A 20,054-nucleotide genomic window follows, 5' to 3' on the forward strand; every position below is an offset into this window, starting at 1 on the left:
TATATATACACACACACACACACACACATGATATAGATGTGGTTTACTGACATATATGTATATATGTATATGTATTGACATACATATATATACATATATACACATGCACACACACACACACACACACATAGAGAGAGAGAGAGAGACAGAGAGAGAGAGAGAGAGAGGGAAATCTTGTCCTCTTGGATTTTTCCCTTTACAAGGATGAAGTGGCCTTTTTTGTCTGTCTTAATTAATGTTAGTTTGAAATCCATTTTGTCTGCAACTAGGATAGCTACTCCTCCTTTTGTGGGGGGGGCTCCTGTCACATGGAGTATTGTTTTCCAGTCTTTAACTTTCAATCTATGAATTTCTTTTTTAATTGTGTTTCTTGTATGCAGCATATTGTTGGATCTTGTTTCATGACCCATTCTGCCAGTCTATTTCGTTTGAATGGTGAATTGAGATCAGTAGCATTGATGGTTAAAACTGATATGTATTCATTTATCCTTGTCATGGTCTTTTCCTGTTGTTGCATTCCACCCCTCTTTTGCATTTAATTTCTTGTCTTGCCTGATGGATTCATTCTGATGGGCTTCCTGGGGTTGGGACCTTCATTGTCTTTTCCTACGATACTGTTTAAAATTTTTGGAGTGCTGGTTTGGTATTCATGAATTTCCTCAGGTGTTCTTTGTCATGAAAGTATCTTATTTCTCTATCAGTTTTAAAAGATAGTTTCACAGGGTAGATCAGTCTAAGTGGGAGCTTATTTTATTTTTGTGTTGTTTTATTTTGTTTTGTACCAGGGATTGAACTTAGGACCTTGCATTTGCAGGCAGGTGGTGGAACCACTGAGCTAAATCCCTGACTCTTTTTTAAAAACCTTCTTCTTATCACATTTTATTTAATGTTTTTCTTCTTTCCAGCAAAAGTTCACCCATTCTTTAATAAAGTTTTTAAAATGTCATAATGACATAAGCTTTAAATATCTCTAGGCATTTTCTTTGACAAGTTGTTGGTGCCACTGTAAACAGCAGAAAGCAGCGGCTGCCATATGACCAAGTTATAGAGGCAGTGGCCTGCTTCTCCCCCACAGGAATGCACAGAACATAAGGGCAGTGGTCCCCTCACACCCACCCCAGAGCAAGCAACATCACACCGGGCAGCAGTATTTATCTGTGGACCTTTAGATCTGTTCTGTGTACTGTTTGTGCAAGAGAATCTCAATACACTTCTTCATCATGCTGACAGTGGAATTAAACCCAGCCTTTAATTGAAGAGTCTCCTCTTGAATATGAGCAGTATTTTCTAAAGCACTTTTTACCTTCCTGCTATGAACAATAGTAGCTAAGGATACATATTCATATCCACCCTTTCACCATTTCTGGTCTGCTTCACTTTTGTGGTGAATCTTTCTGTACTGATATAGGAGTTTTCAATTTCCTTTTTTTACTGCCAAATTCATACTCAATGCAAACACAGATTCTGCATCAATGACTTCCTTTTCTGAATCATGGTAAATCATTTTCACAAGTAAGATTTGATAGCTTTTGTTAGATCCTCTTTATTAAACTGACTGTGGTCTTAAGTCTCTTTTAAGCTGACAGTTTCACTGTTGCTAAAGACAAGGAGATTTGCCATTTGTTGTGTCATAACCATGGCTACATGTGGATTGCCCAGATGATTCCTTTTAACTTTACCTGTACAGAGATGATGTAACCATGTCAGTTTCTGGCTATAAAAAAAAAAATTCAAACTTCTGTACATTTTTTATATCTCTTGGGGAACTGCAAATGTAGATAGAGGAGCCTGACTACTTCACATGCACCAGCCTGGAAATCATATACTTGAACAAATTCCTAAGACTGTTACTGTGTTTTTTTCTTTTTTTTTCCATTAAATGTATCGGTACAATTTAAGCATACAATACAGTTACATCCCTTGCTGGGATACTGTGCCTTTACATGACAGAACTTGGTTATTTTCCCCATTCCCCTGCCTTCCACTCACCCCATATATCCTTCCCTACTTACAAAGACTTTGTTCCCACATATTTTTCCTTTTCTCATATTTTTTTCTTTTCCCTTCTTGCCTTTCCCCTGCCCCTCCCACTTTCCCTACTCCTTGAGACCTTTTCTTCCTATTACATGATATCAACTATATATTTTGATCTTTATTTACACTTGTAGTTTTTCACACCAGAGAAACTACTTGATATTTACACATGTGTGTTTTCTTTGGGAGCTTGAAATACTTCACTCCAGGCTCCTCTTGACTTGAGGGTTTGTACTGAGAAGTCTGCTGTGATTCTGAAGGGCTTTCCTTTGCACATGATTTGTTTCTTTTCTCTAACTGCTTGTAATATTTTGTCCTTCTAGAATCTTAACTATTATATGTATGCCTAGGAGTAGATTTATCTTGATCATAGCTATTTGGAGTATTATATGCCTCACTTGTCTGTATGTAAAGTTCTTTTCCCCTACTTGGGAAGCTTTCTGCCATTACTTCTGTGAACAGTTGTTTTTGTTTTTTAATGTCATTTGCACTATCCCCTGCTTCTTTGTTGAACCCTTACAGTCTTATGATATTTTTCTTTGCATCATCTTATAGCTGCTGGGTTGGTTTTTTATGGTCTCTTGCGATTTTTAAGAAGTCTTTCTTTTCCTGGTCACTAATTATAATTCTGTCTTCACACTGGCTCATTATGCTGTTTAAACTTTCAATGGAGTTTTTAATCTCCTGGAAATCTGTTTGCTCCTGTTTTATGGATTCCATTTCTTTCCTATTCTGGAATTCCATTATGCTCCTGACGTCCTCTACTTTTTTCATCTATGTCTGTTCTAGAGTTATTAATTACATCTTTCACTATGGTCACCATCTCTGTGGTTATCTGAGAAATTATTTCTGATTTCATTTTTTCCAGGTCTGCTTTCATTGCCAGTTCATGGAGTCCAGGTAGTTAATTTTTTCACAAAAGAAGACTTCCAGAAGTGCTTCAGAAAGTTACAAGAATGATGACATGATTGTGTCCAAAGCAAGGGGGAATGCTTTGAGGGAGATTAACAGCAAGGCGTTTTTTAGTGAAATAAAATTTTTAAACATTCACCATATATTCCAATCATGCAACATAATCTCCAATAAACCTAGTCAGTATGTGAGGCTTAAAGGGTGGTGCTCAAGTTAACAGGGCTCCAGAATCATGAATGGATAAATGGCAATTATAAAGACATTGAGATTTTAAGCTTATTATCTTGCTGTTAATAATTACCCTTCTACCTTCTGCAATAGAGTGGTGCGGCAAGAAAAGTCAGATTCTGACCCCTCAATCTTAGGCTTCTCAGCCTCCATAACTGTTGTCAAATAAACTTGTGCTTATTATAAATTACCCAGTTTATAGGATTCTGTTATATTGGCAAAAATATACTGAGACAAACGATAAAGCAATTTTGGTTATCAAGGTGAAGTACATATGTGAAATGGATGAAGGCTATATGGCATTTCCTGTGTTGCTCTTGCAACTTTTATTTATTTTTATTTTTATTTTTGTTTTTGGTATTGGGAATTGAACTCAGGTCCTTGAGCTTGCAAAGCAGGTGGTGGAACCACTGAGCCAAATCACCACTCCTCTTGCAACTTTTAAAATGCTTGAAATTAAAACTAAAAGTTTCAAAGTTAAAACTTACAGAAATAGTTAGGTAAAAGCCAGTACTATTTGCTGTTTGTTCTTATTATTTATATTCTGCTACATTCTAAAAAATGATTAAATATTTTTTAATCTATTTAGCACAGTATTTTAAATTAAAAATCTTCAGCTGGATTCTCCTGGAGACAGATACTGATCTAAGAAGTTTAGTACAAGTAACTTTCTGGGGAAATGTTCTGGAGAGATCAGGAGCATGGGTGGGCAGTGAGACCAGAAAGAGAAACTAACAATCAGAGGGTGCTATTAAGCAAGTCACAACTCTTGGCAAGTCTGGGAGACAGTGTTGAACACACTTCAGAGCTAGCCCCTTCCTCAGAATAAAGAAAACTAGTGCATTAAGAAGACAATTAGCTGGCTCCACAGAGGAGCCTGGCCTCCACTTGCTCCACTCACAACCCTCCAGTAGGCCCAGCACCACAGAGTATCAGGACCGTGCAGGCACCAATAAAGCAATGCTCATGTCCCCACACACAAACAAGAGAATGAAGGCCTCTCTGAGGTTCCTAGATAAAAATTGAAGCCCACTGGAAAAGTGAAGAAAATCTCTGAAATAAAGGCACACCATAGTTGGTAAGTCAGAGGAACCAGCACCTCACATTGGAACCTGGCCTAACTTCAGGAGAAAGACAGCTGGAACCTGCAGTAGAACCTTGCAGTGTTCAACTTCAACCCAGCAGCAGGTCAGAGATTTCAACTTGGGCCTTGCAGCAAAAAATGAGCCTGAACCTCAGGGGACAGCTGCAGGTTTGCTGAGACTAATTAGCTTAGATCTGCACACTCATGCCCATGCTGTCTATTGTGTCAACAGAGCATACCCTGAAGGAGACCTGCTATTTCTATTTGTATTTTTTATTTCCAAAGTTAATATTTTTCTCTCATTTTCAATCATTTAAAAATTTTTATCAATCTTTTTCTTTTCTCAAATTTTTCCATTTTTTAATCTTTTTATCTTCTTTTCTCTCTCACTCTCCTACCTTGATCTCCATTACTCTCCCTTTTTGCTCCTGTTCCTATCCTAATTCAATTTTATTTTTTCTTTTTCTTTTCTTTCTTTCTCTTTTCCTTCTCTCAGTTGTCATTAGTTTTAAAAGGAAGTGATTACAGTCTCTAGCCTATTGCTGTTAGTTTGTACTGTTCTTTGGTATATTTTGTTCTTTCTTCTCTTCAACAGTTCCCTAGACTTTGTGTGATCTTCTTATTTCCTCTGATGTCACTTCTAACTTTCTCTATCCTATCTATCCCTCCATTTCCAACTCCTTCTAAATCCCCATTCTGAAGGGCAAAGTTGCTATATTGAAGAGTTTATTCACTGTAAACATATTTTGGACTTCTCCTTGATTTTGATTTAATTCATACAGTTCAAGGTCATAGATTAATAACTACCACAAACTGTCATTTTCTAAGCTGTGCTTGATGCTATTGTGTTGCTGATTGTATCACTTGGGCTAAGATGTTGTGATTGATTTAATCAGTTGTCCTCCCTGGTATAACGAAAATGAGAATGCCTCAGAGACATTAGAGTCTCAAAACCTAAATACCAGATATGTCTGGAAGATCAAAGTATTAATCCAGGAATTAAACCAAGGACAGGACCAACAACAAAAATAGAAATGAGAAGGCATTTAAACAAGACACAAACACAGAACTCCACCCCACCAAAGGTAAACTCTGGGGGAAATGAAAAGTCTGACAGTCAACCATCTGGAAAACCTGAACTCATACCACAGGAAGTAACAAAACAGATAAATCAGGTTCTAGAAAAATTCAAACCAGAAATATTTTCCCAGATAGCCACAGAGATGGTGAGAAGAATGAAAGAAATGATTAAAGACTCTAGAACAGAAACAGATACAAAAAATAGATGAGATGAGGATCATGATGGAAACGATGAATGCCCAGCATAGGAAAGAAATGGAATCCATGAAACAGATTCAGGAGATTCTGATATCCATCCAGGAGATAAAAGAAAAAACAAAACAAACAAACAAACAAAAGCTATAGAAAGCATTCACAGCAGGATGAATGAATGTGAAGATAGAATTTCAGATATAGAAGATAGGATTGGTATTGCAGTCAGTTAACATAAGAGAGATCTCTTAAAAACAGTAAGGGACTATGAAAAATCAAGCCAAAAACTCTTAGATGATGCAAAGAATAATAATAATATAAGACTGATAGAAATCCATGAAATAGCAGAAGAAATTTCAAATGACATAAAAAACTTTTCACAGAATTAATGACAGAAAATTTCCCAAACAGAGGGGAAGAATTTAACATACAGATAAATAAGGCATATAGAACTCCAAATAGCCATGATTAAAAAAAGCTAAATATAGACATATAATAGTCAAGACCCCAGAAACCCAACAGAAGAACAAAATACTACAAGTAGTTAGAGAAAATAAACAAATCACATGGAAAGGAAAGTCCATCAGAATCACAGCAAACTTTTCAAACCAAACTCTCAAGTCAAGTCAAGAAGAGCCTGGAGTGAAGTATTTCAAGTCCTAAAAGAAAACATCCTCCTACCTACACAGATATATCCTGCAAAACTGTCCATCAAAATTAATAGGGAAATACAATAGTTCCACAAGAAACAACACCCAAGAAATTTCATGAACACCAAACTGGCACTCCAAACACTTCTAAACAATATCCTGGAAAAAGGAAATGAAGACCACAGCTCCATAAGGGCCAACAGAACAGATATACCAGGCAAGGCAAGAAATTAAAGGGAGAGAGGGGAAATAAAAAAAACAAAAGAACCAACAACAGGAAAATAACAGGACAATGAAAAGTCAATACATAGAGTTATTACCATCAATATTAACTGATTTGATTGACCAATCAAAGGAAACAGGCTGGCAGAATAGACGAAGAAGCAAAATCCAACAATATGCTGGATACAAGAACCCCACTTAATCCAAAAAGAAATTCATAGACTGGGAGTAAAAGGATGGAAAACAGTTTTCCATGCAACAGGAGCCTGTCAGGGGTAGCTGTCTTATCTGCAGACAGAACAGATTTGAAACCAAAACTAAGACAAAGAAAATCACTACACCCTTGTAGAGGGAATAATCCACAAGGAAGAAATGACAATCATAAATATATATGCACTAAATACTAATGCCCCAAACTATACAAAAAATATTAATGGATATGAAAAACAAAATAAGCACTAATACAATTGCAGTGGGGGACCTCAATACTCCACTGACACAAATAGACAGATCATCTAGACAAAACATCAACAACAAAATAACAGAACTGAACCAAGTCTTAGAACAAATGGACTTAGTAGATGTCTACAGAGTGTGCCACCACACAAAATCAGAATGTACATTCTTTTGGGCTGCACATGAATCATTCTCCAAAATAGACCATATGCCAGCACATAGAACATGCTTAAGTAAATGCAAAGGAACTGAAGTAATCCCCTGTATATTATTAGACCATAGTGCAATTAAACTGGAGATCAATACCTAAGAAACCACAAGAACTTCCCAAACACATGGAAATTAAATAACAGCATGCTGAACAACATTGGTTCATAGAGGAAATTAAAGAAGAAATAGACAGTTTCTACAATTAAATGATAATGCCAGTACAACATACAAGAATCTATGGGACACAATGAAAATAGTTCTATGAGGGAAATTCATAGCTGTAAATGTCCATACTAGGCAAACAGAGTAAGCTCAAATAAACAACCTAATGCTTAACTTTAAGCTCCTAGAAAGAGAGGAGCAAGACAAACCAATAGCTCATACAAGGGAGGAAATCATAAAGATCAGAGCAGAAATTAATGCAATGGAGACTAAGAGTACAATATGAAAATCAAAGAATCAAAGAGTTGATTTTTTGAAAGAATAAATAAAATTGATAAGCCCTTAGACAACCTTATCAACAAAAGGAAAGGCTCAAATTCATGCAATTAGAAATGAAAAAGATGAAATCACAACAGACCCAGAAGAAATCCAGAGGATCATCAATACCTACTTCAAAGACCTATACTCTAATATAAAATGGAAAACACAGAAGAAATGGACAGATTCCTAGACACATATGAACTTCCAAAGTTGAACAATGAAGATATAAAAAGTCTAAACATCACAATTAAACTCAGTGAAATTGAAAGCATAATTAAAACATTACCAACAAGAATAGCCCAGGCCCTGATGGCTTCACTGCTGAATTCTATAAGACACTTAGAGAAGAACTATTGCCACTACTCTTAAAACTCTTCAGTGAAATTGAAAGTGAAGCAATACTTCCAAATTCATTCCAGGAAGCAAGTATTACTTTGATTTCAAAACCAGAGAAAGACCCAACCAAAAAGAACTATAGGCCAATCGATCTCCTTAAAGAACACAGATGCAAAAATCCTCATTAAGATACTGGCAAACAGAATACAGAAGATCATCAACAAGATCATATACCCTGACCAAATCAGATTTATCCCAGGGATGCAAAAATGGTTCAACATATATAAATCAATAAATGTAATACACTGTATTAACAGAATTAAGGACGAAAACCATATGATCATCTCAATAGATGAAGAAAAAGCATTCAACAAAATTCAACACACATTCACAATAAAACCCCTACAGAAAATTGGCATAGATAGTCTTTATCTCAACCCAACAAAGTCTATCTATGAAAAACCAACAGCCAATATCATTCTAAATGGTTAAAAACTAAAAACCCTCATGCTAAAATCAGAAACAAGACAAGGATTTCCATTGTCACCACTCCTCTTCAACATAGCTCTAGAAACATTAGCCACAGCAATTAGACAAGAGAAAGAAATAAAAGGAATAAAGATAGAAAGGAAGAAGTTAAAATGTCACTATTTGCTGATGATATGATAGATAATCTACATAGAAGATCCAAAAAAACTCTGCAAAAAGACTGCTAGACTTGATTGCAGAAGGAGTCGAGTGGCTGCTACTCAATGGCGGAAAAGCCGCCTGTGCTCTGACTGCCTGGTCCCCCTAGCAGTTGCGAGGAAGTTTCCTGCCTGGCATGTCTGGAGTCTCTGTTTCTCAGTTTTTGGTGGCTGGAAGATGTTCCAGAGAGATGAGGCTGCGGTGGAGGCGGAGTCGGTGGCCGAATCAGCAGCGACTCTAGGGTGGAGAGAAGGCAGCGGTGGCGGCACGAGGGGCCGGATGGTGTAAACAGCCCCAGAGGCAGCGGAGGCAGTGGTGGCGGAGAGCCGAGAGTCAAGCAGCGGCTGAGGCAGGGTCGGGCCTCGGGGGAAGCCTGGGCTGAGAGCAGCAGGCATGAATGGATGCGCCGAACCTTGCCTCCCTCAGTTGCCCAGGGTCCCACTGTAGTTGAGATTGACTTGGAACTCACTATGTAGCCCAGGGTGGTCTCCAACTCACAGCAATCATCCTGCCTCAGCCTCCCAAGTGCTGGTATTACAGGTGTGTTCCACCACGCCCTGCCTGGACTTTAATTAAAAGAGCAGGCATCAACATATTGCTTTGGAATTGTGTTGTTTCAACACAAGAATTCTCAGATTCATTGCTAAACATGAGTGCCTTTTTGGATAAACCCAAAACTGAAAAACATAATGCTCATGGTGCTGGGAATGGTTTACGCTATGGTCTGAGTACCATGCAAGGATGGAGAGTGGAAATGGAAGATGCACACACAGCAGTTGTAGGTATTCCTCATGGCTTGGAAGACTGGTCATTTTTTGCAGTTTATGATGGTCATGCTGGATCCCGAGTGGCAAATTACTGCTCAACACATTTGTTGGAACACATCACTACTAAGGAAGACTTTAGGGCAGCTGGAAAGTCAGGATCTGCTCTTGAGCCTTCAGTGGAAAACGTCAAGAATGGTATCAGAACTGGCTTTTTGAAAATTGATGAATATATGTGTGACTTTTCAGACCTCAGAAACCGGATGGACAGGAGCGGATCAACTTCAGTAGGAGTTATGATTTCACCTACGCATATCTACTTTATCAACTGCTGTGATTTACGGGCTGTTCTGTATAGGAATGGACAAGTCTGCTTTTCTACCCAGGATCACAAGACTTGTAATCCACGGGAAAAGGAGAGAATCCAAAATGCAGGAGGCAGCATAATGATACAGAGCGTTAATGGTTCATTAGCAGTGTCTCCTGCTCTGGGGGACTATGATTACAAGTGTGTTGATGGCAAGGGCCCAACAGAACAACTTGTTTCTCCAGAGCCTGAGGTTTATGAAATTTTAAGAGCAGAAGAGGATGAATTTATCATCTTGGCTTGTGATGGTATCTGGGATGTAATGAGTAATGAGGAGCTCTGTGAATTTGTTAAATCTAGGCTTGAGGTATCTGATGATCTGGAAGTTGTATGCAGTCAGGTGGTGGACACTTGATTACATAAGGGAAGTCGAGATAACATGAGTATTGTATTAGTTTGCTTTTCAAATGTCCCCAAGGTCTCAGAAGAAGCAGTGCAAAAAGATTCAGAGTTGGATAAGCACTTGGAATCACGAACTTATGGAGAAGTCTGGTGAGGAAGGAATGCCTGATCTTGCCCATGTCATGCGCATTTTGTCTGCAGAAAATATCCCAAATTTACCTCCTGGAGGAGGTCTTGCTGGGAAGTGCAATGTTATTGAAGCTGTTTATAGTAGACTAAATCCACACAGAGAAAGTGATGGGGGTGCTGGAGATCTAGAAGACTCATGGTAGCCTTATAAGCCTTCTAAAATGCTTTTGATTCTGAAAATTGGGGGAAAAAACTTTTAATCACATTTTTATTCAGTACAAGGGATAAATATTCTTGTGGATTCCCAATGTTTTGTGATACAAGCATAAAATCATTAGCTTTTCCCATCATTTGTTCATATTTGTGTTTTCTGATACTTGCCACTCATAGCATTGCCTGTACTACAGTATTTTTTGCCAACCTCAGGCATACTGGTTACATCTGTATTTGAACTTTTGGCCCTAGAAACCAATGGAATTATCTTACCACAAATCAACAAATGTGCCTGAGCTGCATGGAAATATAGTTAGCTATACTCTGAAGATACATTATGTTTTTTTAAAAACAGAGCACACAACATATAAGCATGTAAGAGTAAAGAATTGTATAAGATGTTCCTTTTTTTATTCATAGAGTTGGAAGCCTATTGCAGTTCTGTAGCTTGGAATTTCATTTGAGCATCTTACTATAGGGTATGTATTTATTAATTGTTATTTTTTTTCAATTTTACCTGTATTACCAAACTTGGTTCTCCAATAATGTCCGAATTGTATTGTTGCCTTGCATCAAGATAGAGTGTATTTGGCAATAATAATATAAATCCTAATTTTATGTGTGTATCTACTACATCCTTCAACTTTTGCTAGTAAATCTTTTGAAACCAAATAGATTAATTTATGCCTATTTAATTTGCTTTGACATCTCACTGTTGCAAATTCTTTTCAATAAGATTTGCCTTTATAATGTAAATTGTGATTTTTTTTGTTTTACATGTGGGTTTCTATAGTTTTAATTTTTTCAGCTTTTAAGATACAAGAAGTTTTGCTGTCATTTGGTATAATTTTTAACTGTTATTTTAAAAGCTCAAAATATCACATTGAAATTACTATAAATACAATTTAAGTTATCTATTTTAGATCTAAGGAAATATTACAGAGATATTTTCATGGGTTCAGTAACCTTTCATTTTATAACATTGGGCACGGTGCAGAGTGGTTGTCACATAAGGTACTTGAAGATTATTTAGTTTAATTCTATTTTTATAATAACCTTGAATTTCTTTAATTTTTCTCTAAGTTTTTCGTGTATTAAGTCCAACTAATGCTGAACATGAAGAGTAAAGTATTTATCTAAAAGAAGTTACTGGGGTAGGAGAAGTCATGAATGTATCCATTTATACATGGTTTACATGTTGTGGGTGCTTTTGTAAATGTTTTCCTATACATTTAAATTGTGTTTCAGTAAGTTGTAATTGCCTTTGTGTGTAGTTCAAGTGAGTCATCATTTGGTCCTGTGTGAAATGGAATTCATGGTATTTTCTGTAACATTTTCCTAAAACTGTTTCTGGAGAGCCACATTTTGAATACAAACAGCTGTCCTGATCACTTGATTTATTGTGCATCTGATTTTTTTTGGTCTGAAAGGAATTACTGCCACAATATATTTTATTTATTCTTTAGATTTTAGCTTTGTAAGTTAAAGTGCTTTACATGATGGTGTTACAAGCTATTTGTCCCTTTATTGGGTTTGGGGGGTTGTTAAAAGATAAGGAATGAAGAATGCAGAAATGGTTTATTATTGTTCCTATTGTCCACTCTGATCCAACCCTGTACTGATAGTACCTTTCCAGTATGATATTGTGATGTTTCATACAATGCAGTGACCATAACCAACTTGTTACTTAAATAAAGAATTGATTTAAAAAAACTGCTAGACTTAACTGACAGATTCAGTAGAGTAACAGTCTACACTCAAAAATCAATAGCCTTCTTGTACACAAATAACAGACTCAGAGAGAAATTAAGGAAAGAATGCCTTTCACAATAACATCCAAAAAATGAAATATCTAGGAATCAGTCTAATGAAGGAGGCAAAAGACCACTACACTGCAAATTACAGAACTCTGAAAAAAGGAAATAGAAGAGGATATAAGAAGATGGAAAGACCTCCCTTGCTCCTGAGTAGGAAGAATCAACATAGTAAAACTGGCCATATTTCCAAAAATTCTATATAGATTCAATGCAATCCAGACTGAAATCTCAACAGTATATTTCACAGAATGTGAGAAAACAATACAAAAATTCATTTGGAACCACAAGAGACCTGGAATAGCAAAAAACACTTTAGGCAACAGAGATATCACAGGGGTATCACAATTCCCAACTTGAAACCATAGTACAAAGTCACTGTGATAAAAGCAGCATGGTACTGGCAAAGAAACAGACCCAAGGATCAATGGAATAGATTATAAAATGCAGAAACAACACGAGACATACTCAGGTACCTCATCTGTGACAATGGAGCCAACCATCCTCACTGGAGGACAGATAGCCTCTTTAAAAAATGGTGTTGGAAAAACTGGCTTTCAACTTGCCAAAGATTAAAACTAGATCCCTATCTTTCACCATGCACTAAACTAAAATCCAAGTGGATTAATTATCTAAATATCAAAGCAGAAACACTAAACTTACTGGAAAGTAAATTAGGTAGAACTCTCAAAGATATTGACATAGGAGAAGACTTTATGAAGAAATCTCCAGCAGCACAAGAACTTGCACAAAGATAAACAACTGGGAATCTCATTGTATTAAAAAGTTTTTGCAGTGATAAATCACCAATAGAGCTAAAAGACAATCTACAACATGGGGAAAAAATTTTACCAGCTGCTCCTCCGACAAAGGACTATTATTTAGAATATATAAAGAACTCAAAAAAGTCAGACCCACCTCCAAATACAAAGACCTGATTCAAAAATGGGCATCTGAAATGAACAGACATTTCTCAGACAAAGAAGTAAAAGCAGCAAATAAATATATGAAAAAATGTTCGACATCACTGGTCATTTGAGAGATTCAAATTAAAACAACACTGAGATTCCCAACACTGAGAAACCCCAGGAAGAATGGCTGCTATCAAGAAATCAACCGATAACAAATGCTGGTGGAGCTGTGGAGAGAAAGGAACCCTTCTCCATTGTTGGGGGGTGGGCAGACTGGTGTAAACACTATGGAAATCAATATGGAGATACCGCAGAGAAGTAGGATTAAAGGTTCCATTTGACCCAATTATCCCTCTGCTGGGTATGTTTCCAAAAGAATTTTAAAAAATCATACCACAGTGATATATGTGCACTGATGTTTTCAGTGGCACAATTCATAATAGCTAAAACTTGGAAACAACCCAAATGCACATCAACTGGAGACTGGATAAAGAAAATGTGTTTTTTCCTCTAAAATGGAGTACTACTCAGTCATAAAGAATTGGAAACTAGAAACATTTATAGCCAAATGTATGCACATTGAAGCTATACTCAAGTGAAATAAATAGGACACACATGAGTAAATACCAAACAGTTTCTCTGGTATGAAAAACCAAAAGTGTAAATAAGGTTCAAATGGTATAATTGGGAATGTGAAATAGGAAGAAAAGGGCTAAAGGTGTAGGGGAAGTGGGAAGGGTAGGGGAGAGGAAATAAGGAAAGAGAAAAAATGTGAGAAAATAAAAATATGGAAACAAAGTCTTTGTAACTAGGGGAGGGTGAAGAGGGTGAAGGAAGGGTAGGGGTGTGGTGGGGTAAAAACAAGAACCAAGATATATCATGTAAAGGTACAAGATTCCAATAATAAATGTATCTGTATTGTTTGCTTTAAGTGTACTAATAAACTTAATGGGGCAAAAAAGACATTTCCACAGTCAGGCTACTCTTGGGAAGATACTGATGCAAAGGCATTGTTCTGCACACAGGCTGAGTGGGCCACAGTGCCCATAGGAAACTCTTAGGAAAGAGTTGCAGGTGCTACATTTTGAAGGCTGTAGGGTTGATGTGTCCATAAATAGCAATTAGTGGATGTAGATAGAGTCTGATTGCATCTACTTTGAGCAAATCAAATTTAAGGAAAATGACTCAGAGTAATGTTCATACAGAAAATTATTTTCATATCTTAAACCAACATATGTGCTTTTATCAGAAGCCAGTAACATCAAGAAGATTTGTGGGAGAAGATGGCTACTCCCTTCATCACCTCCTAATCTAAATTTTCCCAGAAAACTCCACAACAAGTTTGTTATTGTTGTTGTTGTTGTTGCAGTTCTGGGGATCGAACTCAGAGCTTCACACACGTTCAGCAAGCACTCTACAACTCAGCTATGCTCCTAGCCCTAATAATTACATTTTTATCCTGTCACTTCTTTGTAGAAAAAGAGGTCTAGAAGTTTATTATCATGAAAAATTGTATATCTTTTTACCCATATATGTTTCAAAATTTACTGTTTCAAAATTCAAGGTTCTCAAGGTCCATCTATTTTCCTACAAATAAGTCAAATTTACCCTTCTGTATGGCTGAATAAAATTCCCCATTGTGTATGTATACCACGTTTTCTTTATCCACTCATCTGTTGATGGGCATATATGCTGTTTTCATAATTTAATTACTGGTAATAGCATAGCTGTAAATAGGGCTCTGCCTATATCACTGTAATATGATGACTAACTATTTCAGAATAATACCCAAGAAAGGTATAACTAGGTCAAGTGAAATTTCTATTTTTAGTTTTTTGAAGAATCTCCAAGTTAATTTCTATAGTGGCTATACTAGTTTACATTCCAACCAAAAAGGTAAAGGGTTCTTTTTTCCCCCACATCCTTGCCAGCATTTGTTGTTTTCCGAGTCCTTGATTACAGCCATTCTTACTGGAATGGAATTCCCAGTGTTGCTTTGATTTTGATTTTCCTAATGGATAATATGCTGAGCATTTTTTAATGTATTTAATGACCATTGGTACTTTTTTTTCTAGAAATTTCTATTCATTTCAGTTGCATATCTTATTTTTGTGGGGTCTAATTTTTTAGAGATCTTTGTATATTCTTGATATTAGTCTGTCAGAAAAGTAGTTAACAAATTTTTTTTCCATTCTGTAGGTTGTTTCTTCATTCTATTGATTGTTTCCTTTGCTGTGCAGAAGCATTTCAATTTGATATAATCCCACTTTTTGGTTCTTTAAATTATTTCTTGTGCAACTGGGACTTTGTTCAGGAAGTCTTTGCCTATGCCTATGTTGTCAAGTGCTTTTCCTATTTTATCTTTCAGTAGATTCAGTGTTTCTGTTTTTATATCTAGGTCTTTGATCTATTTTTATTTTATTTTAGTACCCAGTGTGAGAAATGGGTCTAGACTCATTCTTTTGCACATGGATAACCATTTTTTGCAGCACCATTTGGTTAAGAGACTACTTTTTCTCCAGCATTTGTTTTTCATTCCTTTGTAAAAGATCAGATGGCTAAAGGTGCAGGAGGCTACTTTTGCATTTTCTGTTCTATCCCATTTGTTTACATGACTGTTTTTGTGCCAGTGCCATGATGTTTTTATTAGCCACTTTGTAGTAAAGCTTGAAATCTAGAATTATAACCCCTCTGTTTTGCTCTTTTTTCTCAGAATTATTTTGCTTAGCTAGAGTGTGTTCTAGTTCCACATAAATTTTAGGATTGTTTTTGCTAGATCTATAAAGAATACTGTTAGTATTTTAACTGGAATTGAATTAAATCTATATGTCACTCTTTATAATATGGCCATTTTGATATTAATTACTCTTGTCCTGAACATGGAATATCTTTTCATTTTTCTCTTCAATTTCTTTGTTCAGAGTACTACAGGTTTTGTTATACAGTGGGCCCTCAAGTTACAACTGGCCTCACGTACAAATAACTTGGGTTACAGCCAGTATTTTAGTTTTAACTTACAACCAAAGTCTAGAGTTATGACCTGAATGACAGCTGCTTATATGGTTGTAAACAAAGACTCATGATGCCAGAAAAGCATATGTAAGCATACATAAGTATCAGTCCAAGACCAGATACAAATGTTTGTGAACATGATTTGGTCAGTGCTTTATATAATCACTACAACTGGTGCTATCAAAATGGCCCTTATAAGCTAGAAGAGAAGCTAAGGAAGGAAAGTTAAAGAAAACAATCACAATCAAAACGAAAAGGAAATTGTGGAGAAATATGAGAGTGGCATTCATGTGACTGATCTCTCTGATATGTATAGCATGTTGAAATCCACCATCTTGATGAAAATCTTTCAGAGAAAAGATTTGTATAAGGAAGCTGGTGTTGCTAAAGGTGTTATACAAATTAGCTAGTCACGATCAACAGTGTTAGCTAAGATAGAAAGTTTATTAGTAATGCACATAAATGAAATACAGATGGCAGGCTATAACCTGAGCCTACAATTTGTAAAAACAAAAAAAAGAGGCAAGGGCTATAAAAGCAAGTCTCATATAGGATAATCCATCAGCATGTGATAATGATGAAATATTTTGTGTCAGTAAGTGGTGGTTTCACAATTTTAAAGTGAGAACTTGGGTTCATAGTGTAACTAGACATAGTGAACCAGGCAGTGCTGATAAAAGGCTGCTGAAAATTACATACACTATTTCAAAATGATGACACAGAAAAATGTCTTTTGCTCTCATCAAGTTTTCAACTGTGATGAAACTAGCATTTTCTGGAATAAAATGCCCAGGAGAACATACATTACCCGGGAAGAGAAGAAAATGCCAGGCAAAAAGCCTATGAAGGATTGGTTTAACCTTATTGCTATGTGCCAATGTTGTTTGTGACCTTAAGATAAATCCTTTCTTGGTTTATCACTCTGAGACCCCTAGAGTGTTCAGCTAACATAAAGTCATGAAGAATAGGCTAGGAGTCATGTGAATATCTAACACAAAAGCCTGGGTAACAAGAGTACTTTTCTTTGAATGGATCAGGGAGGCTTTCTGTCCTACTGTTAAGAAATATCTAGAGGACAAATGTTTACCACTCGAGGCTCTCCTCATCATAGACACTCCTGCTCACTCATGAGATTTTGCAGAAGAATTGGCTGAAGAATTCCTGTGGTTCTCAGTCCAATTCCTCCTACTTAATGCAACTCCTGTACTGCAGCCTATAGACCAGCATAGCTAATTTCAAGAAGCTATACACCAAGGAACTGTTCCTGAAGTGTTTCCAGATGGTCTCAGGTACATATTTAACCCTCAAACAGTTCTGGAAGGAATGTTAAACATCCTTTCCTATGTAGGGTTAATTGAGAAATCCTGGGCCAATGTCTCTCTAAGGACACTGAGATCTGCCTGGAAGAAAGTGTGGTCTAAAATTATGCAAGAGAGAGGCTGAAGGCTGTGTAGAGGAGCCCAAACCTTCAATTGGCCATATCATCAATGACACTGTCACTACTGCAGTGTCCACAGGATTGCAAGTAGACAGTGGTGATGCTGAGGAATTGGTGGAGAAACACTCAGAGGAACTGTCTACAGAGGAGCTTCAGCAACTTCTACCTGAGCAACAGAGAATGACAGCTGAGGAGCTTTCTGAAAAAGAGCAGGAGTATCAAATATCAGTGCAGCAAAATTCTTCTGAAATAAAGAAAACCCTGAAAAAATGAACAGAGCTACAAACATTTGTAGAGAAGATCCACCAAGACAGAGAAAAAGCCAATCATTGTATTCACTTGCTTAATGACAATATCATGCCATACTACAGAATAATATTAAAGAAAAAAAACAGAAACAGACAACTTTAGACCAGTTTTTAGTTCTGAAAAGACTGAGACATAGTGAGCCAGAAGCAGGTCTCAGTGGGCTACAGACTCTCCCAAGGAGAAAAAGGAAAGAGCCAGATTCCTGATGTTCTTATGGAAGGGACTCTCCTTCAAAATAATAACCATCTTCCATTTCACCCTCCCTTCACACAACCCAAAGATGTCAATTTGAATGGTTAGTACAGTATGAAATTGTTGTTTCTGGAAAACTAGGTACATTTTATAACTTTCTGGTGAATGCACTAGGAAAATTATTAGTGTTTCTGGTAAATTTATACACATTATATAACCATTTTTATTGTTAAAAGGTTCATTATGGGGTGCTTTGGGAGCTTCAGAATGCATTATAGGTATTTCCATTATTTCCTATGGGAAAAAAATAGTCTTGACTCACAAACAACTTGAGTTACAACCAACCCTCATGAATGAACTGAATTTGTAAGTCGAGAGTCTACGATAGATGTCTTTTACTTTCTTTGTTAGGTTAATTGTCGATATTTAAGTCTTTTTAAAGCTACTGTAAGTGGCATTGTTTTCCTGATTTCTTTCTTGGTGAGTTCCTCCTTAGTGACAGGAACACCACTGCTTTTTTGAGTGCTTATTTTATTATGATGTTTGTAATGATGGGTAGCATTCTGTCTGAAAATATCTTGTTGGGAATTTTTGTGTCTATGTTCACGAAGAACATCAGCCTATAGTTTTTGCTTTTCCTTCTTTTTGGGGGGATGTCTTTAAATGGTTTTATTATTGAGGCAATGCTGGCTTCAAGGAATGAGTCTGTCACAGTTCTTGACTCATGGAATAACTTGAGAAGTGCTGGCCTTGGTTCTTTTCTTCTGACAAAATCAACAGTGAGTTCCTTGTTCTTGCTCTTTTCTTAGTTGCTAGAGTTTTTATTAGTGTTTCAATATTGTCTGTCATTTGGCCCATTCAAGGTTTTTCTATCTTCTTGGTTCAATTTTAGAAAGTCATATGTGTCTAGGAATTTATCCATTTCTTCTAGATTCCCCAACTTATTGAAATATAACTTTCCAAAATAGTTCCTTATAATCCTCTAGATTTCAGCAGTATCCACTGTGATTTTGATTTTGACTTTTTCATTTCTAATTGCATTGATGAGCCTCTTTCTTTATATAAGTTTGGCTGTTTATTGACATTATTTATCTCTTAAGGAGCCAACTCTAATTCACTGATCCTCTGTTTTTTGTTTTTGGTTGTGTGTTTGTTTAGTCTCAGTTTAATTTCTTTTCTGGTCTTTATAATTTATTTACTTCTATGAGTTTTGGATTAGGATTGCTCTTGTTTTTCTAAGAACTTGAGAGGCATCCTTGGGTTATTTATTTGGAAATGCCTTATATTGCTAATATAGGCACTCAAAGATAAACTTCTCTCTTAGAACTGTTTTCATTGTCCCCACTGGTTATAGTATTTTGTATTGCCATTATCATTTTATTTAAGAACATTTTAATGTCTTCTATGACCCACAGATAACTCAGGAATGTATTATTTAATTTCCACATGCTTGCTTAATTTATTTTGCTGTTTATTTCTAATTTAATTCTGTCTAGGCTTTCTCTGGTAGTATCTTCAGTGGTCTCCTGTGGTTAGGCAGGAGGTGGTAATCCTATGCCCACAGACAGTTCTTCTGCCTTTGCTCTGCCACTTTTACTCCCAGAACAAAGTAGTACTCATATTTTCTGAGTTTTAGTCTGACCCAGAATTTTCTGGAGGCCAAGATGAAATAGCTTACACAAGTGCTGATCTGGGTTGTTTTCTCTGTCCCCAAAGATCCCGCATACCAATCATTCAGCTTCACAGAGGATCTCCCTCCAGACTGCAAATTCAGTGACATTTAAGACTAAGCAGAAGATAGCCCTTCTTTGTGGAATGCAGTTGTGTTTGAATGGCAGTGGGAAGGATCTCATATGGGTACAGATCTCAGTGGTGTTTGGGAGTCACTGGGTAGTTGCCTGATCTGGCACTGTTCCAATATCTTTTCTCCACCCCCAACTTTCACCAGTCACATCCACCTGTGACTGTCTCACACATAGATCCTTCAAT

The 20,054-nt window shown here is 36.6% G+C and overlaps 1 protein-coding gene across 1 annotated transcript; it reads left to right on the forward strand.

Moving 5' to 3' along the window:
- The first annotated feature begins 9,223 nt into the window (after nt 1-9,223).
- On the forward strand, nt 9,224-10,427 carry LOC104858830 (protein phosphatase 1B-like). Its single transcript, XM_033759201.1, is given in 2 exon segments — nt 9,224-10,173; nt 10,175-10,427. Coding segments are annotated over 2 exon segments (1,155 nt in total). The 3' UTR covers nt 10,380-10,427.
- Nucleotides 10,428-20,054: the final 9,627 nt, after the last annotated feature.

Source organism: Fukomys damarensis, unplaced genomic scaffold, assembly GCF_012274545.1.
Source record: "Fukomys damarensis isolate Sample0158 unplaced genomic scaffold, DMR_v1.0_HiC HiC_scaffold_36, whole genome shotgun sequence".
Lineage (NCBI taxonomy): Eukaryota > Metazoa > Chordata > Mammalia > Rodentia > Bathyergidae > Fukomys > Fukomys damarensis.